The sequence below is a fragment of the Alexandromys fortis genome, unplaced genomic scaffold (genome assembly GCF_014885135.2).
Source record: "Alexandromys fortis isolate MF-2015 unplaced genomic scaffold, M_Fortis_MF-2015_v1.1 scaffold_19, whole genome shotgun sequence".
NCBI classification, from domain to species: domain Eukaryota; kingdom Metazoa; phylum Chordata; class Mammalia; order Rodentia; family Cricetidae; genus Alexandromys; species Alexandromys fortis.
The window spans coordinates 13221876-13248946 of NW_026067890.1; the positions used below are offsets into that span (position 1 = coordinate 13221876).

The following is a 27071-nucleotide window of genomic DNA, read 5'->3' on the forward strand; positions in this document are numbered from 1 at the left end:
CTCTCTCTCTCTCTCTCTCTCTCTCTCTCTCTCTCTCTCTCTCTCTCTCTCTCTCTCTCTCTCTCTCTCTCTCTCTCTCTCTCTCTCTCTCTGTTTTTTTTGAGATAGGGTATCTCTGTGTAACCCTGGCTGTTCTGGAACTCACTCTGTAGACCAGGCTGGCCCCAAACTCATAGAGATCCACCTGTGTCTGCCTCCCAAGTGCTGGGAGACTCCAGGTCTCTCTTGTTAACTCCAAGCCCCACTGTTTCCTCCAGGCCCCTCTCATCATTTCCAAGCCACATTGTCTCCCCCAGGTCCCCCTCATCATCTCCTCGAGGCCCCCCTCATCTTTTCCAAGTCCCCCTCCTTGTCTCCTCCCAGCCCCCTTCATTACCTCCTCCAGGCCTCCCTCATCGTCTCTTCCAGGTCCCCCATTATCCTCCAGATTCTTTGCGTCAGGTCCCGATCTTTACTCAGATGTGACCTTGGAGAGTTACCCGTGTTCCCTACCCTACTTCCCTCCATTAATGTTTACTAGTTAGCATATTGCATAATTATTGCTTTATTTTGTTTCTTTTTTTCTCCTAAAATTTAAGTTCTATTAAGGGCAGGAGCTCTTATCTGTCTGGTTCTTTGCTCTTGTCTCTAGCATCTACAAGACCTTATATGCTCAACAAATATTTGTAAAAAGAATAAATTCTTTAATCTCTGTGTTTCCAATGTCTGTATGTATCCCTTAGCTGGTTCTTAGCTTGGTTATGGAAAAAACTTTATTTTTCTTTCTTTTTTAGTTTTAATTTTGATTTTTTTTAACTATGTTCGTGTGTGTGTGTGTGTGCGCGCGCGCACATTTGCATGCAATGCTGTGGAGGCCAGGTGAGGGTTACAAGGCGCTGAGTGTTGCTTATTGTGGGTGTTAGAATCTCACTCTTCAGCGCTGAGTCATTTCCCCGGCCCCTGCTTATTTTCTTTTCAAAACTACAATAGTAATTGCCAACCTTTAAGTAAGCTTACATAGAACTTTTAATGCAATAAAACAACAATGATAATTTATTGATGTATATTTACCAATGGCCTTTGAATATTGAACTGAGATAAATAATTCCTTATGTAATTTTAGAAGCAGTTGGTCCAAAACCATTTCATGCCATGATAATATAAAATCCATACCATATACTTAAATACATAAATGATTAACTACCTCTCCTGATATTAAAATGTATATTTTCCTAAGAACTGATTCTATGAAAACATTCCCTAACCATAATTGCTTTATAACAAAGATTAATTCACTGTCTGTGAACTTTCTACTGGCTATTTTAATTGTAGAAAATAAATTTTATCCCCAGTTTATCAGATTTTGCTGAGAATTACATGCTAATGCCATTATATTAAAATTTTCTCATAGGAAAAAAATCTCTGGCTGTTTATAAAATGAATAACTGAAATTTACACTAAACTCATTCCATGTTCTTTTACTTAATAAAATTGGAGCCTTTTTGTTTTCTTTGCTCTGTTTTGTTTTCTGTTGAGACATTGTCTCAGTACATAGCCCAGACTAGCTTTGAACTCTCAATCTTTCTGTCTTGGCTTCTCCAGTGCTTGGATTCTAGGCATGCACCACTGTGCTGGCTTTGAGTTCTTATTTTAATCATACTGACATGTGAAAAGGAAGGGCTGCAAAAAGGGTAGCCATTGGTTATATAAAGAATGATTTAATTTATCATATGATGGCATTCTTTTTAGGAGAGTAAAGAACCAAAACAGGCGTGCAGAAGGGAAGAGAGAGCAGGCTGGAGGTAGAGGTCTAAGAGGCAGAGATGCACACCTGCTGTGGTGATGGCCGCAGTTTTGATGCCTTTGTCTTCATTTTGTAAGTCCCGAAGGAAGGAGCCAACTGTTGACACCATTGGCTTGACGACAAACTGACAACGCTCTTTTCTGGACGGCAGAGTCAGTGTCACCAAGGGAAGGCCATGTCTATAATTGACGGTTATTTCTGTGAAGACAAAAACGTAGATTAGAACCTTAAAGCTTTAAAACACGAGAATTTATCAGGGCTGGACAGACGACTTTGCGGATAAAAACACCGGCTGCTGCTGCAGAAGACCCAGGTTTGGTTCCCTGCATCCTCGTGGCAGCTCACATGGTCCGTAACTCCATTTCTAGGAGATCCGATGACTCTTTTGACCTCTGTGGACTATTGCATGCACATTGTACCATTGAGCGATGATTCAAAAAAGATGACTTCCACCCAGCATTGGGTTGTTGATTGACAGCCTATGGTGCCTGGGAGAGGCATTACCCTCTCATCCCCATTATAAGGTAAGGTAATAGAATACTCATGGTTACATGAGTAGTTCATAGATCTCAGAATCCCTACAAAATTCATGTCACTACATGGTTTCTGCATTGTGCTACAGTTTGCCGTTATATCTATTTCAGGCCTGCTGGTCTCTAACAGTCTGCTGTTGTTTCTCCTGCTTGGCGTCATGATGATCTGCCCAAGGTCTTCACAGGTAATGAGTTCCGATCCTTAAGACAGAAACTCACGCATCTTCGTCTGACTCATCTCCAGTTCCTGAGGTCACATGGTGAAGTTTGCCGAAAGGCATTACCAGTGACAGCATGCTACCAGAAGGTCAACAAACCAAACACAACCAGTGGGTGGGGTGGGGTAGGCAGAGTCTGTTCAGCTCAAGACCGCATCTCCCGCTTTATTCGGAAGAATGGAAATAAAGTTAGTCCATAAATCAAAGAAGCGAGAAGAAAACTTACCATCAGGTGGCAACACTGTTCCGTAATAGAGGGCTTGGTAATATTTTGGATTTCCATACAGTTTCATATATAAAACCTGTAAAAAAAAAAAAAAGAGTGTGTCTTCAGAAAACCGTAAAGCTAAAATTCAGAAGAGTATAGGACTCATATATGATGGAGTGTGAACTTTGTATGTGCGTCCCACACGGGCATGGTGGAGTGTGAACTCTGTAACTTTGTATATGAGCCCCACATGGGCATGGTGGAGTGTGAACTTTGTACGTGTGCCCCACACAGGCCTGCTGTGGTGGTTTGAATGAGAATGGCCCCCATAGGTTCATAGATAAATGCTGGGTCTGCAGTTCATGAAACTGTTTAAAAAATGATTAGGGGTGTGGCCTTTTTGGAGGATGTGTGACCTTATTGGAGGAGGTGTGTCACTGGGGGTGGCTTTGAGGTTTCAGAAACCCACAGCAGGCCCAGTCTCTCTCTGCCTCCATCCTGCACATTGGATGTAAGTTCTCATCTTCTGCTCTAGCGCCATGTCTGCCTGCCACCGTGCTTCCCACCATGATGACCACGGACTAACCCTCTAAAACTGTGAGCAATGCTTTCTTGTGTAAGTTGCCTTGATCATGGCGTCTCTTCGCACTGAGAGAACAGTGACTAAGACATATCACAGGCAATGAGTTGCAGCAAACATCATCTGTCACGTTAATTTAAGACTGTTTATTTGAATTTTATTTCTAAAAGTAAAAGCTATCATCAAGATCCAGAAGAAAAACACTTAATTACTTAAAAAAAATTTTTTTTTTGAGACAGGATCTCTCTATATATATATAGCTCTGGCTGTTCTGGAACTTTCTATGTCTATCAGGCTGGCTTTGGACTCGCAGAGATCCACCTGCCTCTGTCTCTCAAGTGTGGGATTAAAGGCATACACCACTACACCTGGCTCTGACTCCTTAAAATGGATATACCACAATTAATAAATATACATAGGAGCTCTCCAAGTTTGTATAATGAATGTTATGCTATTGCTTTTACTGTGGCAGAGTCTGTACAGAGCTAATGAAATTGGGATACACTGAAAGCAACCCATCTCAGTCTTATCAATTCTGACTGTGCCCCTGTGTGTGTGTGTGTGTGTACATGTATGAACCCTGACTTTCCTTTAGAAATTTCTTCTTTAGATTTACTTATTTTATTTTATTTGCTTGGGTGTTTTTACTTGCTTGTATATTTATGTACCACATGCATGCCCGATGCCCACAGAAGCCAGACAAGAGCATCAGATCCCCTGGAACTGGAGTTAGAGACAGTTGGAAGCCACCATGTGGATGCTGGGAGTCGAACCTAGGACCTCTGGAAGAACAGGCAGTACTCTTAGTCAGCTTGCCTGCTCCGAGCCCCTTGAACAGTATTAGAGTAAGACCCTATCTCAAAACAGTAACAAAAGGTGCAAATGTTTACTATGTACTCACATGTAATTTACACTTGCTATACTGCTCTGTGTTTATGTATGGGGGCAATAGATGTGTGTGCACCTGTACATTCTGGGAGGGGCTGTGTGCAGTAAAATGTCCAGTGAAAACAGAACAGAGCTTTCCTTTGAGGAGAACTGTGCATAGGGAGTGGACCCCGGCAGAAACTAGCATAATTTACAAAACAATTGTAAGCCAGAGGAGCAGCTTTTATATAAGCTTCTTAGTTCAAAAGCAGCAGTGAAATATTAGTCCAGAAAAGTAAAAACAGCGTGCTTCCAATAGACGCCTTTTTAGGATGCTTTAATTACCGTGCCCCACACAGCCTGCCCGTGACACTAGTCTCAGCACGAGAGCTGCAGTTTGCCCTCACCACACCCACAAGAACGCCACTCTTTTCGGGATGGCTCATTTTATTTCACACGTATCATTAGATCGTGTGGTTTACTCTAAAAAAGATTTAAGATACAAGCCAGAAACTGGCTTAGGAGAAAAAAATCTTGGCTGCTAATAACATTTGGCTGCTCAATTTCAAACTGCCTTTGAAAAATAAATGATGATGACTAGAAAAGGGAATATAGCAGCTCAGTGAGAGAGTACTTGCCCAACGTGCATAGGGGTACTCGGTACCCCAAAAATAAATGTTTAAAGTAAATGGCTCAAGGTTTGAAATCAATACCAAAATATAGACACATAACATGTCTCAAAAGCATTATTGTACACAATCAAATTAATAGAACTATCATCTACTATCTCAAACAAGATCTTTTATCTAGATATATACAGTTCCGAGCCTTCATACTTGCATCTAGCATCCAAATAGTCTGTGTATAGCTACTCCATTTATTCAAATCAGTCCACAAAGCTAGCCACAACTTTTAAATATGGCAGATGTGCCTCAAGACCTCTTTGCATGGTAAATGAGGTGACTCCATATTGGGAAACAAAGAGAAATTATATAAAGGTAATGTTTTCGGGTTCCTTCAGCAATCCCATAATTCTAAACTGGGATGCACCCCGTGTGGTAAACCTGGCTGTGACAGATCACTACAGATTTGGATGCACAGAGGAATAATAAATGAGCTGTGATGAATCGTGACTGTACACCACATGCCGTCTGAGCAATATTATTTACTACGCAATTACTAAGTGCTGAATGACCACCCAGTCTTCAAAACTTTGGCTATCAAACTAACCATTCTTGCCTGCTTTCTTGTTGTTACTACGGAAGACATCTTTTTGGGTCCTTAAGGTCTAATATATTCCACTGAAACTTGCTTAGGATCCTAGCCCCTCCTGCCACCCAGGGACTTCACTGCCTTCTATGTTTTTCAACTACAGTTTCCCATGGATGGACAAATCATGGTCACTTCTCCTGCCTTCATCCATGCCCACGCCCTCTTCCTTCCTTGTCTTGAAAAGACTGGCTACATTTTTACCACTCTCTTCTTGCTGGCTACATTTTTACCACTCTCTTCTTGCTGGCTACATTTTTACCACTCTCTTCTTGCTGGCTACATTTTTACCACTCTCTTCTTGCCTTTCACACATTCCTTACAGACTACAGCTGGCTCTGGCCCATCAATTCCCAGAAATCACTCACAGAAGGCTCTGCTTTCTTTCTTAGTAGATCAACTGAAAACTTAATTATCTTTGCGGAAGCTTTAGCCACTCTCCCCCCCCACCCTTCCCCCTTTAAACGTTCCTGTCTCCCATAATTCCACATTGCCTTGGATCTCTGGTTACATCTTTGCAGCCTTGCTTTCAGATTCCCTATCTTAGTTAAGGTTTCTAGTGCTGTGAAGGAACACTGTGATCATGGCAGTTCTTATGAAGGAAAACATTTAACTGAGGCTGGAGAGAGAGAGAGAGAGAGAGAGAGAGAGAGAGAGAGAGAGAGAGAGAGAGAGAGAGAGAGAGAAAGCTCACCAGAAAACCACAGCCTGAATGAGAGAAAGTGTGACTACAAACCTCAGGCTACATCAATGTAATTACTTTATTAACCCCCTCTAGCCAAAGGACCCCACAACGCTCATCTTCCACATGTATCACTGGCATGTTTTTTCACATACTAATTCCTATGACTCTTCCCTTTCCTTACTTATCTCTTAAAGCTTAACAAATATCGTCCAAAATGGTTTTATGAGAGAAGAAGATAACTTGTTTTAATCTCAATATAAAATGCCACAACGACACTTTAATGTGTTTCGTAGGATCTTGTGTGACAGCCACACAGGCTTACTGAAAATAACACTCTCCTTGGAGACAAAAATAATTAACATTCAATAGCTAATACTTCTGCCAATTCCTACTTAAGTGTCAATGCAGCTTTAACTTAACAGCTGTAGACAGCAACATCCACCCTTTCCTACCTGATTATTTCTGTGACTTTAGCTTAGAAATGGAAATGAATCTGGCAAACCTTAAAACCTTACTTAAAAGAGTAAGTCCAGACAGCTGAACTGATGATAAGCCACCTGTTTGGTAAATAATGTGATTTATTTATTATAGTCATCATTTCCTAAAGAAACATCTGGTACTAAGATCACAGTTTATGTTAAGGAAAATGAATCAGAGTGGCCATTTAACAGTGGAAGCTCAGTGTGGTACATTCATCTCTTGACATTCCAGGGCAGGGAGGGAGCAGGGGTTCCAAGGCCCCTTGAGGATATCAAAATGTGAGTGTGCTCATTGGATACCGCGTAAATTATACTGTTCAGAGAATGGCAAGGGAGATGTTCTGTCACGGGGCTAGAGTGATGGCCCAGTGCTTAAGAGCACTTGGCGCGTTCCCAAAGGACCCAGGGTTTTGCTTTGTTTTGTTCTGTTTGGAAATGGTTTTTTTAAAATCGTGCAATATGTTCTGATCATAGTTTCCTCTGACCCAACTCCTCCCAGATCCTCGCTCCCTCCTCTTCCTCCCTCCCTCCCTTCCCCCCTCCCTCCTCATCTACCCAAATCCACACTCTTTCTTCCCCTCATTAGAAAACAAGTGGGGAAACAACAACAAAAGAAACAAAACTAAAGTAAACAGGACAAAACAAACAGAAAAAAAGAGCCAAAGAAAAAGCACAAGAAACACAGAGGCACATACACGCACACATTTGCACACATACAAACCCCATTAGAAGCACAAAATAATAAACCATAATATATAAGCCAAAGACGTGTACGACAAAGGAAAATGCCCATACAAAGCATTAAGAAACAAAGAATCTCTGAAAATACCACTGCGTTCCTTTGGTGTTGATCATCTACATCTGGGCTTGGGGCTTGCCCTAGCATGTGGTTTGTATGACTACCCAAGTGAGATGCTGTTAAAGAAAACTAAATTGTCCTTTGGGAGCAGCTGTCGACTGGAGACAGCTTCTGAGTTAGGGAAGGGAGCTTGTGTCCATGTTTGCTCTTAGAGCTGGGAGCCCAGCTGGCTTAGACCTGTGCAGGCCTGTGCATGCTGCCACAGAGAGGACCCAGATTTGACTCCCAGCAGCCACATGGCAACTTACGACCATCGGTAACTCCAGCTCCAGCGAATCCAATGTTCAGACAGATGGAAGACACAGGGAGAAAAGTGGCGAGTTCAAATTTGGGCCCACTTTTGGCCTAAATTATTCTAAACAGAAGTCTCTCTTTTTTATGACTTAAGGCAACATCAAAGCAGAAAATGAGAAAGTATTTATCAATAAATTTTTTTACATATTTTATCACAAATTCCAGAAACACCAGAGTATATATCCTTTTAGAAATGTGTTTGCTCAAATGAGAAATGTGTGAGCTACCACAGCTTAAGTAAAAAGAGGAGTAAATATGGAGCCAGCTGGTCTTTCCGCGCTGACACTGTGGTCTATATTTTCCTCTTTTTTAGAGTAAGTACACAAACCTCTTGTGATTGACAAACACATACATTTATTGACGTCATAAAATTCAGAGAGTCCAAACATTAACTGATGTCCATGTTTCCCAGGGATCAGCTACAGAAGCAGCCAACCCATGGGTGTCATTTCACTGGGATGTGACCATTATTGGGCAGTGACTCTGGAAGGGACGATATAATTCTGGGACTTGTCCTCGAGCAAGAACGAGCACAAAATGGCAATGCTGAGTTTAGCACGCTCGTCCCTGTATTTTCCTGTAATGTAAAAGCCTGAGGGGTAAAATCTGCTTTATTCCCTCTGTGTACAGCTACCGCTGAGTGTTTTGTTCCTTCCATAATTCTACACTGACAAATTAAATCCGTGACTTCTAAGCATTTCAAAATGCTGTATGGCCTTCATTTCATCCGCCTTGTAACACTTCCCCCCCAGTATATTAAATGAGCTTCATTGGGCACCTTTTCTCATATTAGCGGGCTCAAGATGAAAAGTGAGTCATATAAACTCACTGAACCACCCAGACTCCAGGCAACTGTATAATTTAGAATACTATGTTGTTGTTTTGGGATAAAATCTTGTGTAACCGAAGCTGGCCTCAAAGATGCTGACTAGCAGAGGCTTGTCTTGAACTCCTGATCTTCCTGCCTCCACCTCCAAGGGTGGGGGTTAGAGGCGTGGACTACCATGTCTAGAACTCCTATGGTCTCATAACCTTTCCCTTTCATCTTGCTTTTTTTCTTTCTAAGCAATTCGATCTATTAATAGTCATGGGGAAAAAAAATCACCTGGCCTGGCAGCTTTGCTCTGGCTGATAGCCAGAAGAGGTTAAAGTTGGTCTTTTTAGGCAAGTCATCCAGTCTCTTCCAGCTGTGGCCTCGTGACTCAGAAAGTGGGAATCAGCTTGCCTCAACTGGCTAGAACTGTCAAGGACTTGGAGGGAAAACCTTGGCTAATTACAAGACATTGGTGAGCATGGTGGCTCACCCCTGTGATCACAATACTTTGGAGGTAAATATAGGATGATTAGGAGTTTCAGGACAGCTTAGGCTGTGCAAACTTAGTCTGGGCTACATAAAACCCTGTTTCAAACAAACAAGAACAACAAAAAGCCCACCACCAACAATAACTATACGTGGTCATAAAAATACCACTACCATGGGGCTGGAGAGATGGCTCAGTGGTTAAGAGCATTGCCTGCTTTTCCAAAGGCCCTGAGTTCAATTCCCAGCAACCACATGGTGGCTCACAACCATCTGTAAAGAGGTCTGGCGCCCTCTTCTGGCCTTCAGGCATACAGACAGAATATTGTATACATAATAAATTAAAAAAAATACCACTACCATGAATATAATAAATATTCTTCACTCATGATCACCTCCCTATCTCTTCATAGTGATGACAAAGAAGAGAACATTATTGTTATGAAATCACTAATATACAGAATCCGTTATGACCCAAACCAAATTCTAATTTACATGTATATGAAGCTATTGCACCTATTTCTCCCGAGGGTCTCAACAAAAATTCTTCTCCAGATCAACTTTTCCCATTACATCTGGTCAATTACCTAATTTAAAAGGCTCTTTAGGGCACATATACAGTAAGTTCTAAGTGCAATCTGCCTTGATGTTTAACTTTAATAAAGACTCAGACACATAACCTACCATAATCAATACTATTCAGTGAAGAATGTGATGAACAGTTTCCTGTCTAGTCTGCAGTGAAGACAGGATAGGTCTCAATCCACAACCTTTGCTCGGTTGGTGAGCCACAGGAGTGTTCTGTAAAGATCTGCTCTGGGTGCCAGGCCTTAAATCCACAGGTAGTAGGGTATTTGTCTTGGCACCTGGAGGGCCGTATGCAAGAAGCAGAGGAAGACAGCATCTGGTGGTGAATTGAGAATCTACCCAGCCATGCCTCCAGCCATGTCTGAGACATGGAACTGAGAGAAGTACTCAAAGACAAAGCTTACAGAAGTCCAGAGTGACACTGAAGAGTCATGTGACCGGGTACAGGTCATCTCCTACAGAAGGACAAAGCAGTACCTGCTTCATAAAACTGATATGGCATTAAGGACGAGCAGGTATGTAAAGTCCTCAGCACTCGGTGTCGTTTCATTGATTATTATAATTATTACTACAAGTTTCTCAAGTCAGATAATGGTGGTGTATGCATTTAATTCCAGCACTCAGGAGGCAGAGGCAGGTGGATCTCTGAGTTTGAGGTCAGCCTGGTCTACAAAGTGAGTTCCAGTACAGTCAGGGCTATACAGAGAAACCCTGTCTCAAAAAGTGTGTGTGTGTGTGTATGTGTGCATGCCTGTGTGTGTGTGTGTGTATATATATATATATATATATATATATATTTATTTATTTATTTATTTATATATGCATGTATATAATTTTCAGGTAAAGCCAGTATGAACCATGTGGTGGTTTGAACGAGAATAGCACCCGTAGGCTCTCATATTTGTATGCTTAGCCCCCAGTTGATTAACTGTTTGGGAAGGATGAACAGTTGTGACCTTGTTGCAGATGTGTTACTGGGAGGGGTAGGACTTGAGGTTTCTGAAGCCCATGCCAGGCCCGGTGTCTCCTTCTCTGCCTGCTGTCTGTGGTTCAGGATGTAAAGCACTCATCCTTTGCTCCAGTGCCACACCTGTCGTGGTGACCACGGACTGACCCTCTAAAACTGTAAGCCAGCCCCCAGGTGAATACGTTCTTCTATAAGGCTTGCCTTGGCCATGATGTCTCTGTGTGGAAACAGAACAGTAACTAAAACAAATCTAAAACACACTTATGTGTTCAGTGACATCATTAAAGATATTTTAATGCATTGGGATCAAAATCAGAGCTCCATGCATAATGTTCTACCCCTGAGCCGCATCCCATCACCTGGAAGGCAGAGAAAGAAGAATCGCTGCAAATTCAAGGCCAACTCTGGTTTGGGTAGCAAGTTACAGGTCATGAAGGGTTACATAATGGGACTCAAAACAAAACAGGAGGAAGAGCCAACATACAGGTGCATGCCTTCAGTTTCAGAACTTGGAAGACAGGCAGGCAGAACTCTGTTGAGTTCAAAGCCAGGCTTGGTCTATATAGTGAGTTCCAGGACAGCTAGGGTTATCTAGTATGACCCTGCCTCAAGCAGCAACAACAAATTTTTTAAAAAGTAAAGAAAAAAGAAAAAGGGAAGGAGGGAAGGAGAGAGGGAGGGGAAACAGGCAGGTACAATTATTATATGCCTTAGTTTGGGTTTCCCCCAATGCAGAGCTCACAATAAGGGTCTGAGAGTGATGGGAAGCAAGAGGCAAAAAAGGGAAAAACCTAACAGATGAGCCCTGCTGGGGTCACCTCCAGACAAAAGGAAACTGACCCTGTTAATGCCCATGAGAAGCACTTGGAGTGTCACCTAGAACTGTCCATATCAAAGTCATATTTTCAGCCAGTTGAGCAGTGTTCCCATTCCTGCAGGTAGAGCTAAGTGGAGAAGAGAGAGGAAGAAGGAACTTTCGCTGGGTCTTCAAAGCTACAGTTAGGCCAACAGGCTCAGCAAACTCTGAAGTCCTTGTGCTGAAGAAAACACTACACTGAATGCAGAAAGACCATGGGGTGTAACAGAAAGACCATGGGATGTAGCAGAAAGACCATGGGATGTAGCAGAAAGACCATGGGATGTAGCCAGTTTAAGATAAAACACAACCAATGGGAGGGTAAGTAAGCCTAATTTTTAAAGACATTATCAGTACATTTACAGTTAAAAGTGGAGTATGCAGGCTGGAGAGATGGCTCAGTGGTTAAGAGCATTGCCTGCTCTTCCAGAGGTCCTGAGTTCAATTCCCAGCAACCACATGGTGGCTCACAACCATCTGTAATGAGATCTGGCACCCTCTTCTGGCCTGGAGGTATACAGGGAGGAAGAATGTTGTATACATAATAAATAAATAAAATCTTAAAAAAAAATATAAAAGTGGAGTATGCAAAGTAGATGCAGGTAAGGACCAAAGACATCACCAACATGTAAAATTCCAAGAATAAGTATGTTAAAATCACATTCCCAGGGATTTCCCAAGCGATGAAGTGGAGTTACTCTTGTCCATCAGTTCCGAGAGCACCTTTAAAAAAAAAGATTATTTATTTATTTATTTATTTATTTATTTATTTATTTATTATGTATGCAGTGTTCTGTCTGCATGTATGCATGCACACCAGAAGAGGGCACCATATCTCATTATAGATGGCTGTGAGCCACCATGTGTTTGTTGGGAATTGGACTCAGGACCTCTAGAAGAGCAGTTAATGCTCTTAACCCCTGAGCCATCTCTCCAGTCCAAGAGCATCTTTATCTGAAGTAGATATAAAAGATAATTAAAGAAGGAAGTTTAAGAAAGATGGCTGAGCATAAAGAGGCAGGAAAGAACTAACTCCTTAAAGTGGTCCACTGACCCGAGCATGCATGCCATAATGTCTGCATGCTTACTTGTGCACATATGTGCTCTTTCTCTCTCTGTCACAACACACACACACACACACACAAATAATGCTTTTTAAAATTTATTTACTTTTAATTACATACATTGGTGTTTTGCCAGGGTGTCAGGTTCCCTGGAACTGCAATTACAGACAGTTGTGAGCCGCTATGTGGGTGCTAGGAATTGAACTCGGGTCTGGAAGAGCAGTCAATGCTCTTAACCACTAAGTCATCTCTCCAGCCCCCTAAAATAATGCTTTTTTTTAAGTACAGAAAATTAAATCTTTGTGCATTAAATCATAGTGTGGACCTAATAAATATCGAATTAGATTTTACCTCTACAAAGAGATCAACTGCAACATTATTTATAATAGCAAAAAACTGGAAACACTCCAACTGCCCAATTATAGTGAGAGGATTAAATAAATTATGAATTTATAAAGTACGACTGTCATGTGGCTCTGTCACTTAGCTGCTTAAAGCACTCATCGCATAAGATTTGGCCAGTGTGGAGTATTAGTGTTGTTTTCAAGGGGCTTGAGGAATAGCTCAATGGCAAAGCCTATGATACTCAAGTTCTGAGTTTGGTGCCTAGCAACAAAACAATTTTTTTTCAAGAAGATATTGATGCAAGGAAAGATTTGTGATAATTTGGAAGAATTTGGAGCCCAACTACACACAGTACTACTATGATTATATAAAGGTATAATAAGTAACCATCAACTTTCTATTCCAAAACACTTTCTTAATTATACCCTTTCCCTTCTGAACTGCTTTTCCATGAAATCTGAATTTAATGCATCAGTAAGCAGTCATGGTCTCCCCACTACCTGGTGCAGGGCACACATGGGAAACATGGTGAGGTTTCCTTGCTTGTTGTCTTGGTTGCTAAATTCCACAGACACAAGGCTAGTATGATTGATATTCTGTGACGTATAACAGTACCAAGAATAAAAACGGCAAGAGTAAACAGAAAGATCCCATGCCAGCCATGGCTCCGTTTAGAAACAACTGTATTAAGGGTTGAGAAAGTTGGGACTATTAACTTGAACATCAAAATGTCACTGTTGTTTTGAAGATGGTTAAATCAAAACACTACTGCCAGGTGTTCTGGTACACCCTGTAATCCAGCTGAATGTAATCTCTCCCGATGCTGAAGAGGGAGGATTTTGAGTTCCGGGCCAGCTTTCCTCGCCTGTGTAGCAAGTTCAAGGCTAACAGAGCTCCACAGAAAGACCCCTGCTGCAACAACAAATAACCCAAATATTATTAAATGAAGATAGATAATAATAATATAGTTAGGTCTAAGGACATCAGTAGACATTCAATAAGTATCAGAGAAAATTCAGCATGACACTGGATTCTTAGATTGGCCAGTTGAATGTTTATATATTCATTTATAAATAAAAATAAAATTAAGCTGAGTGTGGAGGCGCATGCCTTAGGTCCTAGCACACAGAAGGCAGAGGCAGGATTATCTATGAAAGACCAAAGCCAGCCTCAGCTCTCTGAGACCTTGTCTCAGAAAATGAAAACAAATATTGCAACAACAGCAATGATAAAACCCAGGCACAAGTCCTGAAGTGTTTTAGGCATGGACTATGTCAATGTAAGTGTGAGATAAGTCAGTGTGAGGTATCAACTGCAACTTTGTTTCACCTTTTTGTTTTCTTAGAAGAAAACAAACAATACAAGATGATATTTTATACTTTTAACTTTGGCATGTTTTTGTTGATTTATTTGTGAACGTACATGGCGGGGACAGGGCGTACATGTGCACATGTGTGTGCATGGCATGTTTTGTTCTTCTTATCTGGTTCTTTTGAACCCAAAATGGCCCAGAATTCCCACTGTATTCAAAGATGACCTTGCATTCCTGATGTACCTACCAACTGCTAGGGTACCGGCATTGGCTGCCAAACCCAGTTTTGGCACATATTTTGTTAAGAGCATGTTACATATGAACATGCCGACACAGAGAACATAAAGATTAGAAAGAAAATATCAAATCCATGCAGTTATTTTCCAATTGGTAGAATTAGTACAGATTTTCTTTGTTGTTTTTCTTTATTGAAATTGTAGGAGCTTAAAAGAAAGATATGTCTGCATTTTCTTTTGGAAAAAAAAAAACTCTTTTGAAAAAAAAAACCACAAGTCAATTAGGTAGGTTGACACACACATGTTCAAAAGTCCAAATTAAATCAAAACAAGGCAGAGGTAGTTGAAGGAAGAACTGTTATATTTTGGGGTGGGTTACTTCCTGAGGAGTACCTGTCCCCAGGTTGCTTGTGTGACTGCCATCTTTGTTTAAAGTTGCTCAGCTCCCGCACATAAACTTATATCTATGACAGTTTTACTGCTCAGAATTTTCTACAGGGCTGATATCAGTCTCTTCAAGAGTTAGCCACATTTCCCATAAGAGGGCCTCATGTCATGTCCATCCATCCATCTTCAATGAGCCGATTAAAAAAGCCAGATTTAGAATAGTAAGTAGAAAAAGGAGGATTTTCCTCTTCCCTCAATGTAGCCATTTAGGGAAGAGGAACAGGGAGATCCATGGCACATACCTGTAGAATATTCCTTTACATTCTGTGAATATCTGTCACTGCGGTTGATTCAGTAAAGAAGCTAACTGGCCAATAGCTGAAGCACGATTAATAAAAACTCAGAGAGAGAAATTGGGGTTCAACCTGAAGACCAGAAAAGCAAAGCAGCCAGCCACTGGCTCTTACCTTGACCTCAGTCCAAAATGGCGATCCTACCTCCAGGAACCTCAGAATGAGACTGAGAGCTGTCTCCTCCCATTTTATAATCGCTGGGATTAAAGGTGTGCACCACTGGCAACTGATGTGGCTACTGGGATTAAAGGTGTGTGTGTGTGTGTGTGTGTGTGTGTGTGTGTGTGTGACCACTGCCTGGTCTGTAAGGCTGACCAGGGTGGCTGTTTTACTCTCTGACCTTCAGGCAAGCTTTATTTATTAAAATACAAATGAAATATCACTACAAGTAGCTGGACAGGTAGAAGTTAGGCGGGACCAGTAAACAAAAAGAGAGTAGAGGAGGAATCTTGAGCGTCGAGAGGAAGGAGATGCAGAGGAAGCAGGAGATTAATTTGCCGTACTGACAAAAGGTACTGAGCCATGTGGCAGAGCGTAGAAAAGAAATATAGGTTAGTTTTAAAACATAAAAGTTATTGTTAGGTGGTGGTGGTGCGTGCCTTTAATCTGAGCACTCGGAAGGCACAGGTAGGCGGGTCTGTGAGTTCGAGGCCAGCCTGGTTTACCAAGATCCGTCACATTTCCCACTAGTGTGCTCTCTGTTCCCCTTTGGTGTGGGTGGGACCCACTGACTTCCTTCTAACAAGTGGCTGTGGAAAGAATGATAAAATGACCGTCTGCTGACAGACTCCCTCCAGTTCTTGCCTTAAGCTTGTTTGGAGAACTAAGCCACCGGGGAGGAGAGGCCCAAGTGGCCAAGTGTCACCAGCCATCCAGAAAACAAAGCCGAAAGTCCATTTCTCCAAACCTGGCTGCCAACAAAGGCAAGAGCTTGGAAGCCCTGTGGTGACACTGCAGCTGAGCTTCCAGGAAGTGAGCCACCCTGAAGCACGCCTGGGTTCCTGACCCCCCAGAAAATGGAGGATAACAAAAAATGTTTTCAAGCCACCAAATATAAACAAACAGTGACAGAACATGCTGCACGTCTTTCTGTTCCAGTATTTTCCCATTGTTTCTTTCTCTCATTTTTCCCACCATGGCCTTTTATTCTTGTTCTGTTGTTATGTAAGAATGTCAGAGAGGAAGCAGCCCTGTAGTTGGCTGGACCAGTCATCTTTCATAAGCGTCTCCCATCCCTCTGTCCCTCTGTGAGGGACTGAATGCTTGTGTGCCCCCCGCCTCTACTCCCGTGTTAAATCCCTAATGCCCCATGGGATGCTATGTGGGAGGTTGTGACTGTGGATTGGGTTTAGATGAGGTCATAGGGTGGGGCCCCATGACTGGACTGGTCATTGAAAAAAAATTAGAAACAGTAGAACTTTGTCTCTGGCATTAGAAGAGACAACAAGAATGTGGTCATCATCAACCATGCAGAGTGCCCTAGCTAGCATATGTACTGGACATGTGCCAACCCCTGGAGCTGAGAAATAAATACCGGTTTTTAGCCCGCCCAATCTACAATATCCAGTTATGGCAGATTAATACGTCACAGACCAACACAATGACCAAGATGTCCCTCGTACACGAGTTCCTCTAAATTCTTCATGCCCCAGGCGCGGCAGCGGAGATGGAGAACTTGTTACAGAACGTTCTTGCACTTGGATCGCTTCATCAATGCAGCGTAATCATGAGGCTTTATTTTCTTCTCCGAGTTTCAGCTAGCAGCGGAAATGAAAATACCCCGATTTGCCATCTGCTGCCTTTCCTCAACAATGAGCCACACCAGTAAGAAGCAATAGCCTTTAAATAATCAGCTTTCTTCATTTAACAGAGAGAAAAAGAGATTCAGGCCTAGACTGGTTCCACTGTATTATAGTGAAGCTTGCCTCTCGTGAAAAGCCTTTCCCTGTGCCAAATCTAAGCAACTGAATTTCTCCTGTTATCTGTCTAATCAAGTGTGTGTGTGTGTGTGTGTGTGTGTGTGTAACAGGGACTATCAGAATTGTGTGAGTATCTTTAAATATGGGAAAATAAAGCCCCTGGGATTTCCATCCTAGCCCCCTGAAACACAAACATGGCTTGAAAAAAACTGCTTATCTTCACTTCCTCTGGGAGTATTTCACTTTTTGCACATCTACAGATTGGCTCTGTAGTCATTTGCTTGGCTAATTATCTTTGTTTTCCAAAACCATTGTACAACTTATCTTCATAAGTAGGCCAGTTACAGCCCAGAACGGGCCCCTCGGCTAAGGTCCAAATGGCCAGAGTGACTATGCAGCCTGAATAACTACAGAAGTTCAGTTCTGCTGTTTGTAACCTCCCTTCCCCCCAAGAAGCCTGTCCATGTGGCCCTTAGAAAACTGTATTTACATTAACTTCCCTCCCATGCCCAGGCAGAAAACTCGAATTGAACTTAATGGTCCACCATCCAAAGAAGCAGAAGGGTTCTGCAAGTGGAGAGAGGAGGGTAAGGGAAGAAGTGGGAGGAGAGTGGAAATGGCCCCAAATCATCATATAAATGTATGAAACCATAAAACAATAAAAAGACTAAAGTTAATATGAATCTAGGATCATTCCTATGTACCTTGAGGAGGCGCGAAACTCCCTCTGTTTGGAAGGGCAGGGTGGCGGCTGCATCTTCTTAAGACTTGATGAAGAGAAAGCATTATTTCCCCCGTCTTACTGATGAAATAAACGTCCCACCCAGAGAGAAGCCCAGGGACTTCCATTGTATCACCTCTGCATCCAGGCGGAGCCAGGAGCTCACCATTCTGCAGTATTTATGTATCACACTGGACTTTACTAGTTGACTATCAGATTAAACCCACTGCACCTTTACTGAAACAGTAGGAAACACCATGCCCCAAATCAAAGCAGCCCGCTTGAAAGGAAGCCTCACGAGGACACAACCAAAAACTCCCCAGTTCACTTAGGTTAGGAAAAAAAAAGAAAAAAGAAAAAGACTTGCTTAGAAGTTAAGAGTTGTTTCTAGGACCATTCAATTAAGGCTCATTGGATAAAAGTGTGTGCTATGCAAGCCTGATAACCTGAGTTTGGTTCCCAGAAAGAGTCCTAAAAAGCCAGATGTGGTGGCATACAGCTGTAGATGGGAGGCAGAGACAGAAGAATCAGCCAGAAGCTTGGGGCTGGCTAACCTGGAGTTTGCAGCACAATGCAAAGCCAACAAGACAGACCCTGACTCTACGAGGTAGGAGGTGAGGACAGAGGCAAAAAGCTGTGCTTTAACCTCCACAAATGCACCGTGATATCTGTGCAGACACATGCATGCATGCACACACACATACACACCATTTTTTTTACCCCTTATACCCTCATCCCTTACCCTTATGACCTATGCTCATCTTCCCCCAGGAATGAAGAAACATACAGGAAAAACCTGCCCGAGTTAGTTAGTTCTACCCCTCAGATCCCGTTCCCAAGCCAGTTCCTGCTGGTCGTAGAAGTCCTGTTCTGAACCCTGAAGGACTGCTGAGGCTGGACCTCAGGAGCTCCTGACACTTGGCTGCCTGGGGAGTTCAAAAACCAGCCTGGACTATATGAGAGCCTGTCTAAAAAAATATAAAAATAAAAACAGTTTTTTTAAAAAAAAAAAACTCACTTTATTTGATCTCGTTCACAAAACTGTTAGAAAAAATATCTAGTTCCTTAATTCTTTCCTATATGAATCTTCAACGTCTTAGTCACATCTGTGATGTTTAGTGCTGTCATCCTGATGGATTCTAGAGTCACCTGGGATGCAAGTCTCCAGGGACACCTGTGAGGGATGGTTTAGCCTCTGAGAATGTCTGTGAGAAATTAGCTCCTAGGTTAACTGATGTGTGTCAGGAGCCATTTCCCCACTAACAATCGTTACGGGAACCATCACCCTGGGGAGTTTGCAGAATGCCCCTCACCCAATTAGCAGCAATCTCTTAGCGGAACCCGCCTCACATTCCAGCTATCCAGGAAACCAGGTGTGGCCACTTGTGACTTCTGGCCTGTCTGTCCAAGTGTAGCCTGGCCTACGTGACCGGAACCACGTGGCGAGATCCCTTGCCCTGCCCCCCATTCCTTACCATATATAAGCAGCAACCATGACCCTAATAAACGGAGGCTTTGACAAATTTGCTTGGCCTCCTTCTTCTGTCTTAGCTCACTCCCTTCCAGGTAGCGCCCCTCCGAGACCCTGGAGTAACTTGATTGCGGGGAGGGTTACAACCCCTAGACTGAGTAGCCCACCCCAACGCAATCCACAGATGTGAAAAGACCCATCTTAACTATGGGTGGGACCATTCCCAGTGTGGGTACCCAGGAGTGTCTGAAACAGAGGAAATAACCTGAATGCAAACATCCATCACTCTCTGCTTTCTGTGTGGGATACAATGTTACCAGCCACCTCAAGCTCCTGCCACTACAGTTTTCCCTCCAGAATGGGCTGTCCCCTCAAATCATGAGCCAAAACAAATCCTTCCCCCCTTTAAATTGCTTTTGTCAGCCCAGCCATGGGGGAAATAGCCAGGATATCATATCCACCAGAGATGTGTTAATGTCCCTTTGTTAAGTACTGCCTTGATGTGGGATGCCCTTTTGTTTGCTGTGAAAAAGTCTTATTACCATTGGTTAATAAAGAAGTTGATTTGGCCAATAACTGGGCAGAATAGAGCCAGGTGGGAAATCCAAGCAGAGAAATGGGAAAGAAAGGAGGAGTCAGAGAGATGCCAGTAGCTTCTGGAGAAGCAAGATGTGAAGTAAAAAGCCATGAGTCTAGTGATAAAATACAGAATAATAGAAATGGGCTAATTTAAGTAGTAAGAGCTAATTGATAATAAGCCTGAGCTAATGGGCCAAGCAGTTTGTAATTAATATTAATCCTCAGAGTGGTTATTCAGGAACTGGCAGGCAGGAGAGAAACCTCAAATTACACTGCCTCAATAGCAAAACATGACACCCTTAGTGCAACCTGGCAATCCTTTTGGGGTACGATGGGACTGTGCTTCTCCTCCCTCAGTTAAAGAATGCTACAAGATGAGTGTTCTAAAACAACACCTTCATGATGGCTTGTAGGTGAGCTGAAATTCCCAGAGCCTCCCTATGGAGCCTGAGAACTGGCTCAGCCTACCCTCTCCCCCATTGAGAGAGGCTGCCTTTGTAGAACTGTAGAGTTGGTTTTCTACCGATCTCAGACCAATGGTCAATCCATGTTTATCCACCCATGTCAGCCTACTGTAGTGAAGGATACAAACAGGAAGCCTCCATAGAAAGGGATTGTTTCTAGCTTGATGCCAGCTAGGGACAATTATGTCTAGAACAGAAGGAATATTTTATACGTCTGGCAAAACATATATGTGTATATTCCACTTGTCAACTCTTTAGTACAAGGCTTTCACTGAGGCCTGGTTAATACTTCACTGGCGATTTTGGAGTATTTAAGAATACACAAGTGTCTACAGCACACTCACCACCTCATTAGGCAAAACAATTATGTTGAAGCATCACGAAAGGAAACATGAATGGGAAACCCTTCTACCATTCCAAGGTCACCCTTGTAATATCCATCAACTGCAGCAGCCAAGCCTGACCAGTCAGAACCAGGAATACGTGAGTGGGCCGACATGGTTAGGAAATCCATAGAGTCGAGCTAATGCACGTCTCTCTGAGTATCCCCTAATTGTGAGTTAGCCTGGGTGTTCTTTGCTATATTCTAAGGTACATTGTCTTTATCCTAAGTCGCTGATTTCCTGTTTGGGGAAACCACATCGACACCAAGCTCATGAAATGTCATTATACTAGCAACCGATGACATTTCTACAGCATTGACTATTGCTGCTCTTGTTGCTGCTAATCACAATTCTTCTAATGGAAATCATTTCATACGGTTCCACTCTGGGCATCTGTCCTCAGCTGTCTTTCTCCTGCTTCTCATGTGTCCTCTCACAGATGCAAAGCCTGGCCTCAAATACTGCTGGAACCATTAGAGTTCCTCCCCCCCCACTCCCCCCCACCCCGTCTTCTTTAGCTTAGTAAAGACTTCATCCTCTCCTATTAAGTTTCTGCCTGGAGGGCTGCTTATAATGAACCCAGCAAGGTGTCAAATGAGCCTGTTCCAGACAAATTAAAAACGCTGAATTGCCACAGTTCCCTTTTAAATTTTTCAGGAAGCAATCATATTTCTCTGTAACTTTCTTGCAGAGGAAGGAAGCCCTGGGGTGCCTTGGCAACTCGGTGACCACCCCTAAAACAAAGTTACCTCGTTTCTGGTCAAACAGAATCGTGGGAAATATAATGAAATTTCCATTAGACTCCTCTCCCTTCTTCCACAGTGGTGAGGATTAGTTGGAATGTGGCTCATGGTCAGGACTACAGCCCTCAGTCCCCTGTACTAAATGCAGCCATGTGGCACATTCAATGGAATATGAGCTCAAGGGACACGTAACACCCCGAGGCCTGGCCCACTAATGTGCAAAACTAATATCCACATTTGACTTTGGAAACTGCTGGTGGTTGACAGAGCAATAGATCAACCCAGGTGAGGAGAAGGGCTAGTCAGCCTCTGGGAAGCACAGCTACTCATTATTATCCATTAAAAGCCTTTAAACCCAGTCTTCCAATATCTCACTTAGAAGCCGGGCATGATGGCACACACCTGGAAACCCCAGAGCTTGAAGCGGGTGGATCTCTTGAGTTCAGGGGGGGGGAGGGGAGATCAGGCGGAGGAGCCCACAAAGACTCCCTCCCTCTCAGCGGGTTAGAAAACCGGCACCATCACTAGGGAAATTCATCTACCATCTTACAGATTTTACAGCCTCTCCCGCCCGCATGAAGACACCCATAGTCAGAGAAACAGCCAAGGTTTGCCGTATCGCAGGCTGTTTGTTCTTCCCGACGGGTTCTGTGAAGTTGTTATTTACCGCTCATACCCAAGAGGTTCAGAATACATGAGCTCATCTTTGGGAGCCCAAAAGGTGATCTTTTGTTTTGGCCATTTTAAAAAGTAGGATATAACAGGATCTCTAGCTGGGTTGGTAGCCGTTCAGAGGGAGAGGAAGAAAGAAAGGGAAGTGTACTACTGAGCTCAGGTCTACTCCATCCAGTCATTATATCCCAGGAGCCCCAGGGAGGACCCTTGCCAGCATCCAAGATGGCTTCTCCCCGGGGTTTGCCACAAGGCTTCTTCACATGAGGTCACTGCATTGACTTACGTCACTGCCTGGTTTTCCTGCATGAGCTATAGAAATATCAACTTTAATCCTATTTCTTGCTTCTCTTTTACTACTTATTTCCTGCCCTTTGATCTATTCAAGCAAACTCTCTTCAATGGCCTTGCTTACCTGTTCATTTATCTATCAGTTCTTACCAATACTAAATATCTCAAGCCAGAAACTTCTGGGAAAAACGTCTAAATTGTAATACTTTCCAGTCCCGCTGGGGAACCTCCTTCAACCAGTGGCCTTTTAGAGACTGGACCAGGCTGGACGTGGCCTTAGTTACCCAAAAGGTGCACATTTGTGCGCCCGCCCTCTCTCCGCTCTCTCCCCTGGATGCTGGATTTGGTTCCTGTTCCCTATTAGTTCATAGAACTGTGATCTGTGAGTACCCCATAAACAAAGAACCCCTTATTATACTCAATTCTGAGTTAGTGTGGGATTACTTCATTTGCAGTCTTCTAGGTAGTCCTTTTGAATAAAACTTTGTTAGATCAAATAATACCAGTCAGAGCCTGGAGTAATGGCACATGCCTTCAGTCACAGTACTCGGGAGGTTGAGGCAGGGGTTTCTCTATGAGTTTAAGGCCAATCTGGTCTGTATAGCGAGATTCAGCTCATCCAAAGCTACATAGTAAGACCCTGTTTCAAATAATAATAAAATTAAAATGCCGGTTCGGAGTTTATTAAATTTGAAACTTTAAAGTTTGCAGGCCTGGTTAATTCAATCAACCCTCTTCTACTCAAATAGAGACAATAGAGATAACAATAAAATAGGAAGATGGAAAATATGAAGGTAGGAGGAAGAAAGCACAAAGAATCAGGGGTCAAAGCCCTTGTCTACATATTCTGAATTCAAATCCCCAGAAACTCAGGAAAACCACATGTGTCTGCAATCCTGGTGTGCCTGTAGTGAGACGGGAGGCAGAGACAAGAGCGAGGCTGGCGTGTGCAAGCAACAGAGACATCCCGTCTAAAACAAGGTAAAAGGTGAGGAGGTGAGGACAACACCCAAGACTGTCCTCTGACTTCTACAAGCATATCCACATGTGTCACAGTCATATATCATACCCATATACCATACACACAGAGCAGACATCATTATGCAAACATCACACACAAAGACACACACGTCATACACCACATGCATACACCACACACACATACACACACATGTCATATATTGGATCACAGGCAGTCAAGGAGAGAATGTATTTGATGTCAGACATACTTGTGCCTCTTTTAGTGACCTCCTTCGGTCCGGGTCACGGATTTCTCTACCAAGGAAATCATGGGCCTATGAGTGGTAGATTGCAGATGAAGGCCAACCGAGATGAATCCTTCCACCATATGAGGAACTCAAGATGTGTCCCAGAGGTGTGAGGAGCTGAGCAACACTGAACTACAGCACCAAACTCTGGGCCTTAGGAGAAAACTGGGTGAAGACCCTTGGGCTGGGGCTCAGTCAATCCTGAAAACACTTGCTTCCTCATCAAATGGACAGGAGATATTACCCCGTCCCCTCCAACAGCACTTTGCTGGAATATGTCACCAGGCTCACAGTTTGTGCACAGTATTACCAAAGTATGTCCTGTTATTAGTTGATCTTTATGTAAATTTAACAAGGGACTGGGGAGATGGCTCAGGGGTTAAGATCACTGGCTGCTCTTCCAGATGACCTGGATTCGATTCTTAGCATCCACATGGTAGCTCACAATTGCCTGTAACTTCAGTTCTGGGGGGTCCCTCTTCTGGTCTTTGTGGGTACTAGGCATGCACATGGTGCACACACTTACTGGCAGGCATAACAGCAGTGTGCATAAAATAAAATTTAAAGTTATAAAAGGAACCAATGATAGGGAGTTAAATAGGATTTAAAATAGATCCCTAGAATATATCCTGTCTTGTTAATTGCTTATTGGCTATGGCCTTTATGTTAGCCTATAATATCCATAGTGATTATAGAGTTCTAATAGTAGACATTCTTGAATAGGTAATATTTCATAGATAAAGATACTAGAATGAAATATTGATGGATTTACTCTATCTTATTAGGACATAAAAACCCAGTTGAGTAGATAAGAACGTTTCTGATTGGGTGTGCGCTAGCTTTCTGTTCAAGGACAAACCTTCTGACACAATGGGCTCTAAAGGAGGGAAATTCATTTTGATTCATGAAGTAAGAGACTTTAATCTGAGACCATTTGGTTCTGTTCTATTGGCTGCACAGCATAGCATGAAGGAAGCATGTGGCAGAGGACTCCTGTTCACAACATGAACACAACAAAGAGCAAGAAGAGGAACCGGAGTCCCAACTGCCCTGTCACAGGCACCCCCCAGTCATCTAATATCTTCCACTAGGCCCTCGCGGTCCCATCATGGGCTCTGGGAGACATTCAAGGTTCGAACTGTAACAAGAGGAATACTATAACAGTCACCCACGAGGAAGCAGCACTCTACTGACGACCTCAGACAGAATTCTTCCACCATGACGTTTTCTGAAATTGATAGTACTCCATTCAATGTTATGTTATACTCCCAGGGGAGAAGATAACAAAATGGTATGCGAAGAGATGAAAAGGGGCTTTAAGAGCAATAAGACAAATCCCCTTGGTTCCGAACACGGGGGATAGGTTCATACAGACTGAATGGCTTGGGCAAACTTGCAGAGACGAGAGGTGCCAGGGCCAGGCCTGTTGGCACCCCGATGCCCCAATTGCCTAATACCAATGAAATGACTTATGCATATGCTAGTATCAGAGTTAGCAAACAGTTAACCTCTCAGGCTTTCTAGTTTTGTGCCTCATCAACAGATACTTATCTGCCAAGACACAAAACGATTTCCTATTCTAGTTTGCTACAGAATACACTTAATTATAGTCAATAGCAAATGATCATTTTAAAGCTCTGATTCCTACAGTGTCCAAGACAGACCAGTCTAGAACTACTTTGAGGCCAAAGCATCAGTCACTGGTGGGAGGGAGGGAGGGAGGGAGGGAGGGAGGGAGGGAGGGAGAGAGAGAGAGAGAGAGAGAGAGAGAGAGAGAGAGAGAGAGAGAGAGAGAGGAGAGAGAAACCAGAATTGCAGAGTACATCATCACTCCAGAGGCAGACTAGAGATGAAACAGAAGGAAGTGGCAAACAAGAACAATTTGTTCACTAAACCCCCACAGACGAAACCAGCACTTCAAAGTTAACATCTTGTACAGTTTGAAACATCTGGACGCTTTGTTTCCGGAAGTTAAAAAAAAAAAAAGCAAACTTGACCCTTGAGTTTCTTAGCAAACGACACTTGCCTTTTTAAAAAATGTTAAACAGCTTGTGTTGGGGATTTAGATGACGTTTTGAGAACACAAAATCCTATTTGGATTTTTTTTTTTTTTAAATCTAAGCAGCAGAAAACCCAGATTAAGAAAAGCACATCTAGGCGAGAGCTTTCTGTTTGGATACAACTCTCCAGGCGCTGCGATTGCTCAGAGCAGTGTCCATGTACGCCAGCAGGAGCCTCCAGTCACCCTGACAACCACAGCCAGAGCACCGGAGGCAGACAGGCTGTCACCAGACGTGGTGATCAGGGATTCCAGGCCTGGCCAAAGATAACGCAATATTGTTCATTTGTTTTAGCCTCACACAACGTGTGTTCTTTAATAAACAACTCTGCTACATTAAACATATCCGGGTCAACAAACTGGAAGGTTTTTTTTTTCTCCTGTCCATAAAACACCAGCGGATAGTTACCCACCTAGCATGTGAAGGATGAGAAGCATTATATTTCTCAAAGCTATTAAATGCACACTCAATTTCAGAAAAGACCAATTATAGTTGGGAATGCTTATTAGACATGTGGCTTATGACAAGTCCTTGCAAACTAGGATTTTTCGAAGAGAACCTTTTTTTTTTTTTTCTTTTTTTAAAGCTGTTTTCATGGGCGTTGGGTGACAGGAATGCTTTTTGGGAGAAAACAGCAATGATATTTGTCTTTAGCCCCAGGGCATTAAATATGGAAAGCAGCGAGATCTTAGAATAAAAAAAAAAACTTTCTATAATTGGGGAGCTCTGATTTGCAGAAAATGGTTTAGCAGTTGTAGTTGAAACTCTTAAGGGGCCTGGAGACTGCAAAGCTGCACACATAGGTAAACCAGTAGGCTCGGCTTTATTATGGGATGGGATATTTTGTCACCTGGGTAAAAGGGTGGAAGCATTTCCTCTCCTGAAGTTCTGCAAACTGGCTTTCTGGCCTGGGCAGCTGACTTAAGACTGCAAATTATATCGTTCAAACTTAAGGCTTCTTATGATGCTGAATGAGCTATGACCAACTAACCACATTTCCCCATTATTAGATGTATCCAGCCCTCTGTAGCTGTTTTCATTAGGGGCAGGTATACCGTGATATCTAGCCTCAGATGGGCAGTGCAGAGGAAAGGGCTTAGAGCTGATGATGTTGATCATTTGAGAAAGGGCTGCCAGTCTTGGAAGTCATAAAAATGTTACTCCAGGTGGTTTTTAAATGGGCGTGGCTTAGCAGTAGGTAGGTGTGGCTGTTAGTAGTTTTGTTCGATTCTCAGCTCTCTGCAATGGTCAAATGCGCTTGATAGTCATTCGCAGGGCTTAATTATCACGTGCGTTTCTGCGATGTGAGGCGAAGAA

General features: G+C 42.9%; 2 protein-coding genes across 6 annotated transcripts in view; one reads left to right on the forward strand and one right to left on the reverse strand.

Moving 5' to 3' along the window:
- Casp6 (caspase 6) overlaps window positions 1–8271 on the forward strand; it is a 31840-nt gene extending 23569 nt beyond the window's left edge. For 2 of the 4 annotated variants that reach the window (XM_050146114.1, XM_050146173.1), the window contains exons 8-9: window positions 2428–2501; window positions 8188–8271. In XM_050146114.1, coding sequence (XP_050002071.1) covers window positions 2428–2501; window positions 8188–8256 — 143 coding nt within the window. In that variant the 3' untranslated portion in view covers window positions 8257–8271. Of the gene's footprint in view, window positions 1–1728; window positions 1752–2151; window positions 2308–2427; window positions 2726–8187 lie in introns of those variants that run through there. The other 2 variants (XM_050146239.1, XM_050146423.1) reach the window with 2 other exon arrangements.
- The window catches only part of Mcub (mitochondrial calcium uniporter dominant negative subunit beta), a 37897-nt gene that overhangs the window by 9269 nt on the left and 1557 nt on the right, over window positions 1–27071 (reverse strand). For both annotated transcript variants that reach the window (XM_050145995.1, XM_050145928.1), the window contains exons 2-3: window positions 2761–2836; window positions 1811–1981 (exon numbers count right to left, since the gene is read on the reverse strand). In XM_050145995.1, coding sequence (XP_050001952.1) covers window positions 1811–1981; window positions 2761–2836 — 247 coding nt within the window. The remainder of the gene's footprint in view (window positions 1–1810; window positions 1982–2760; window positions 2837–27071) is intronic.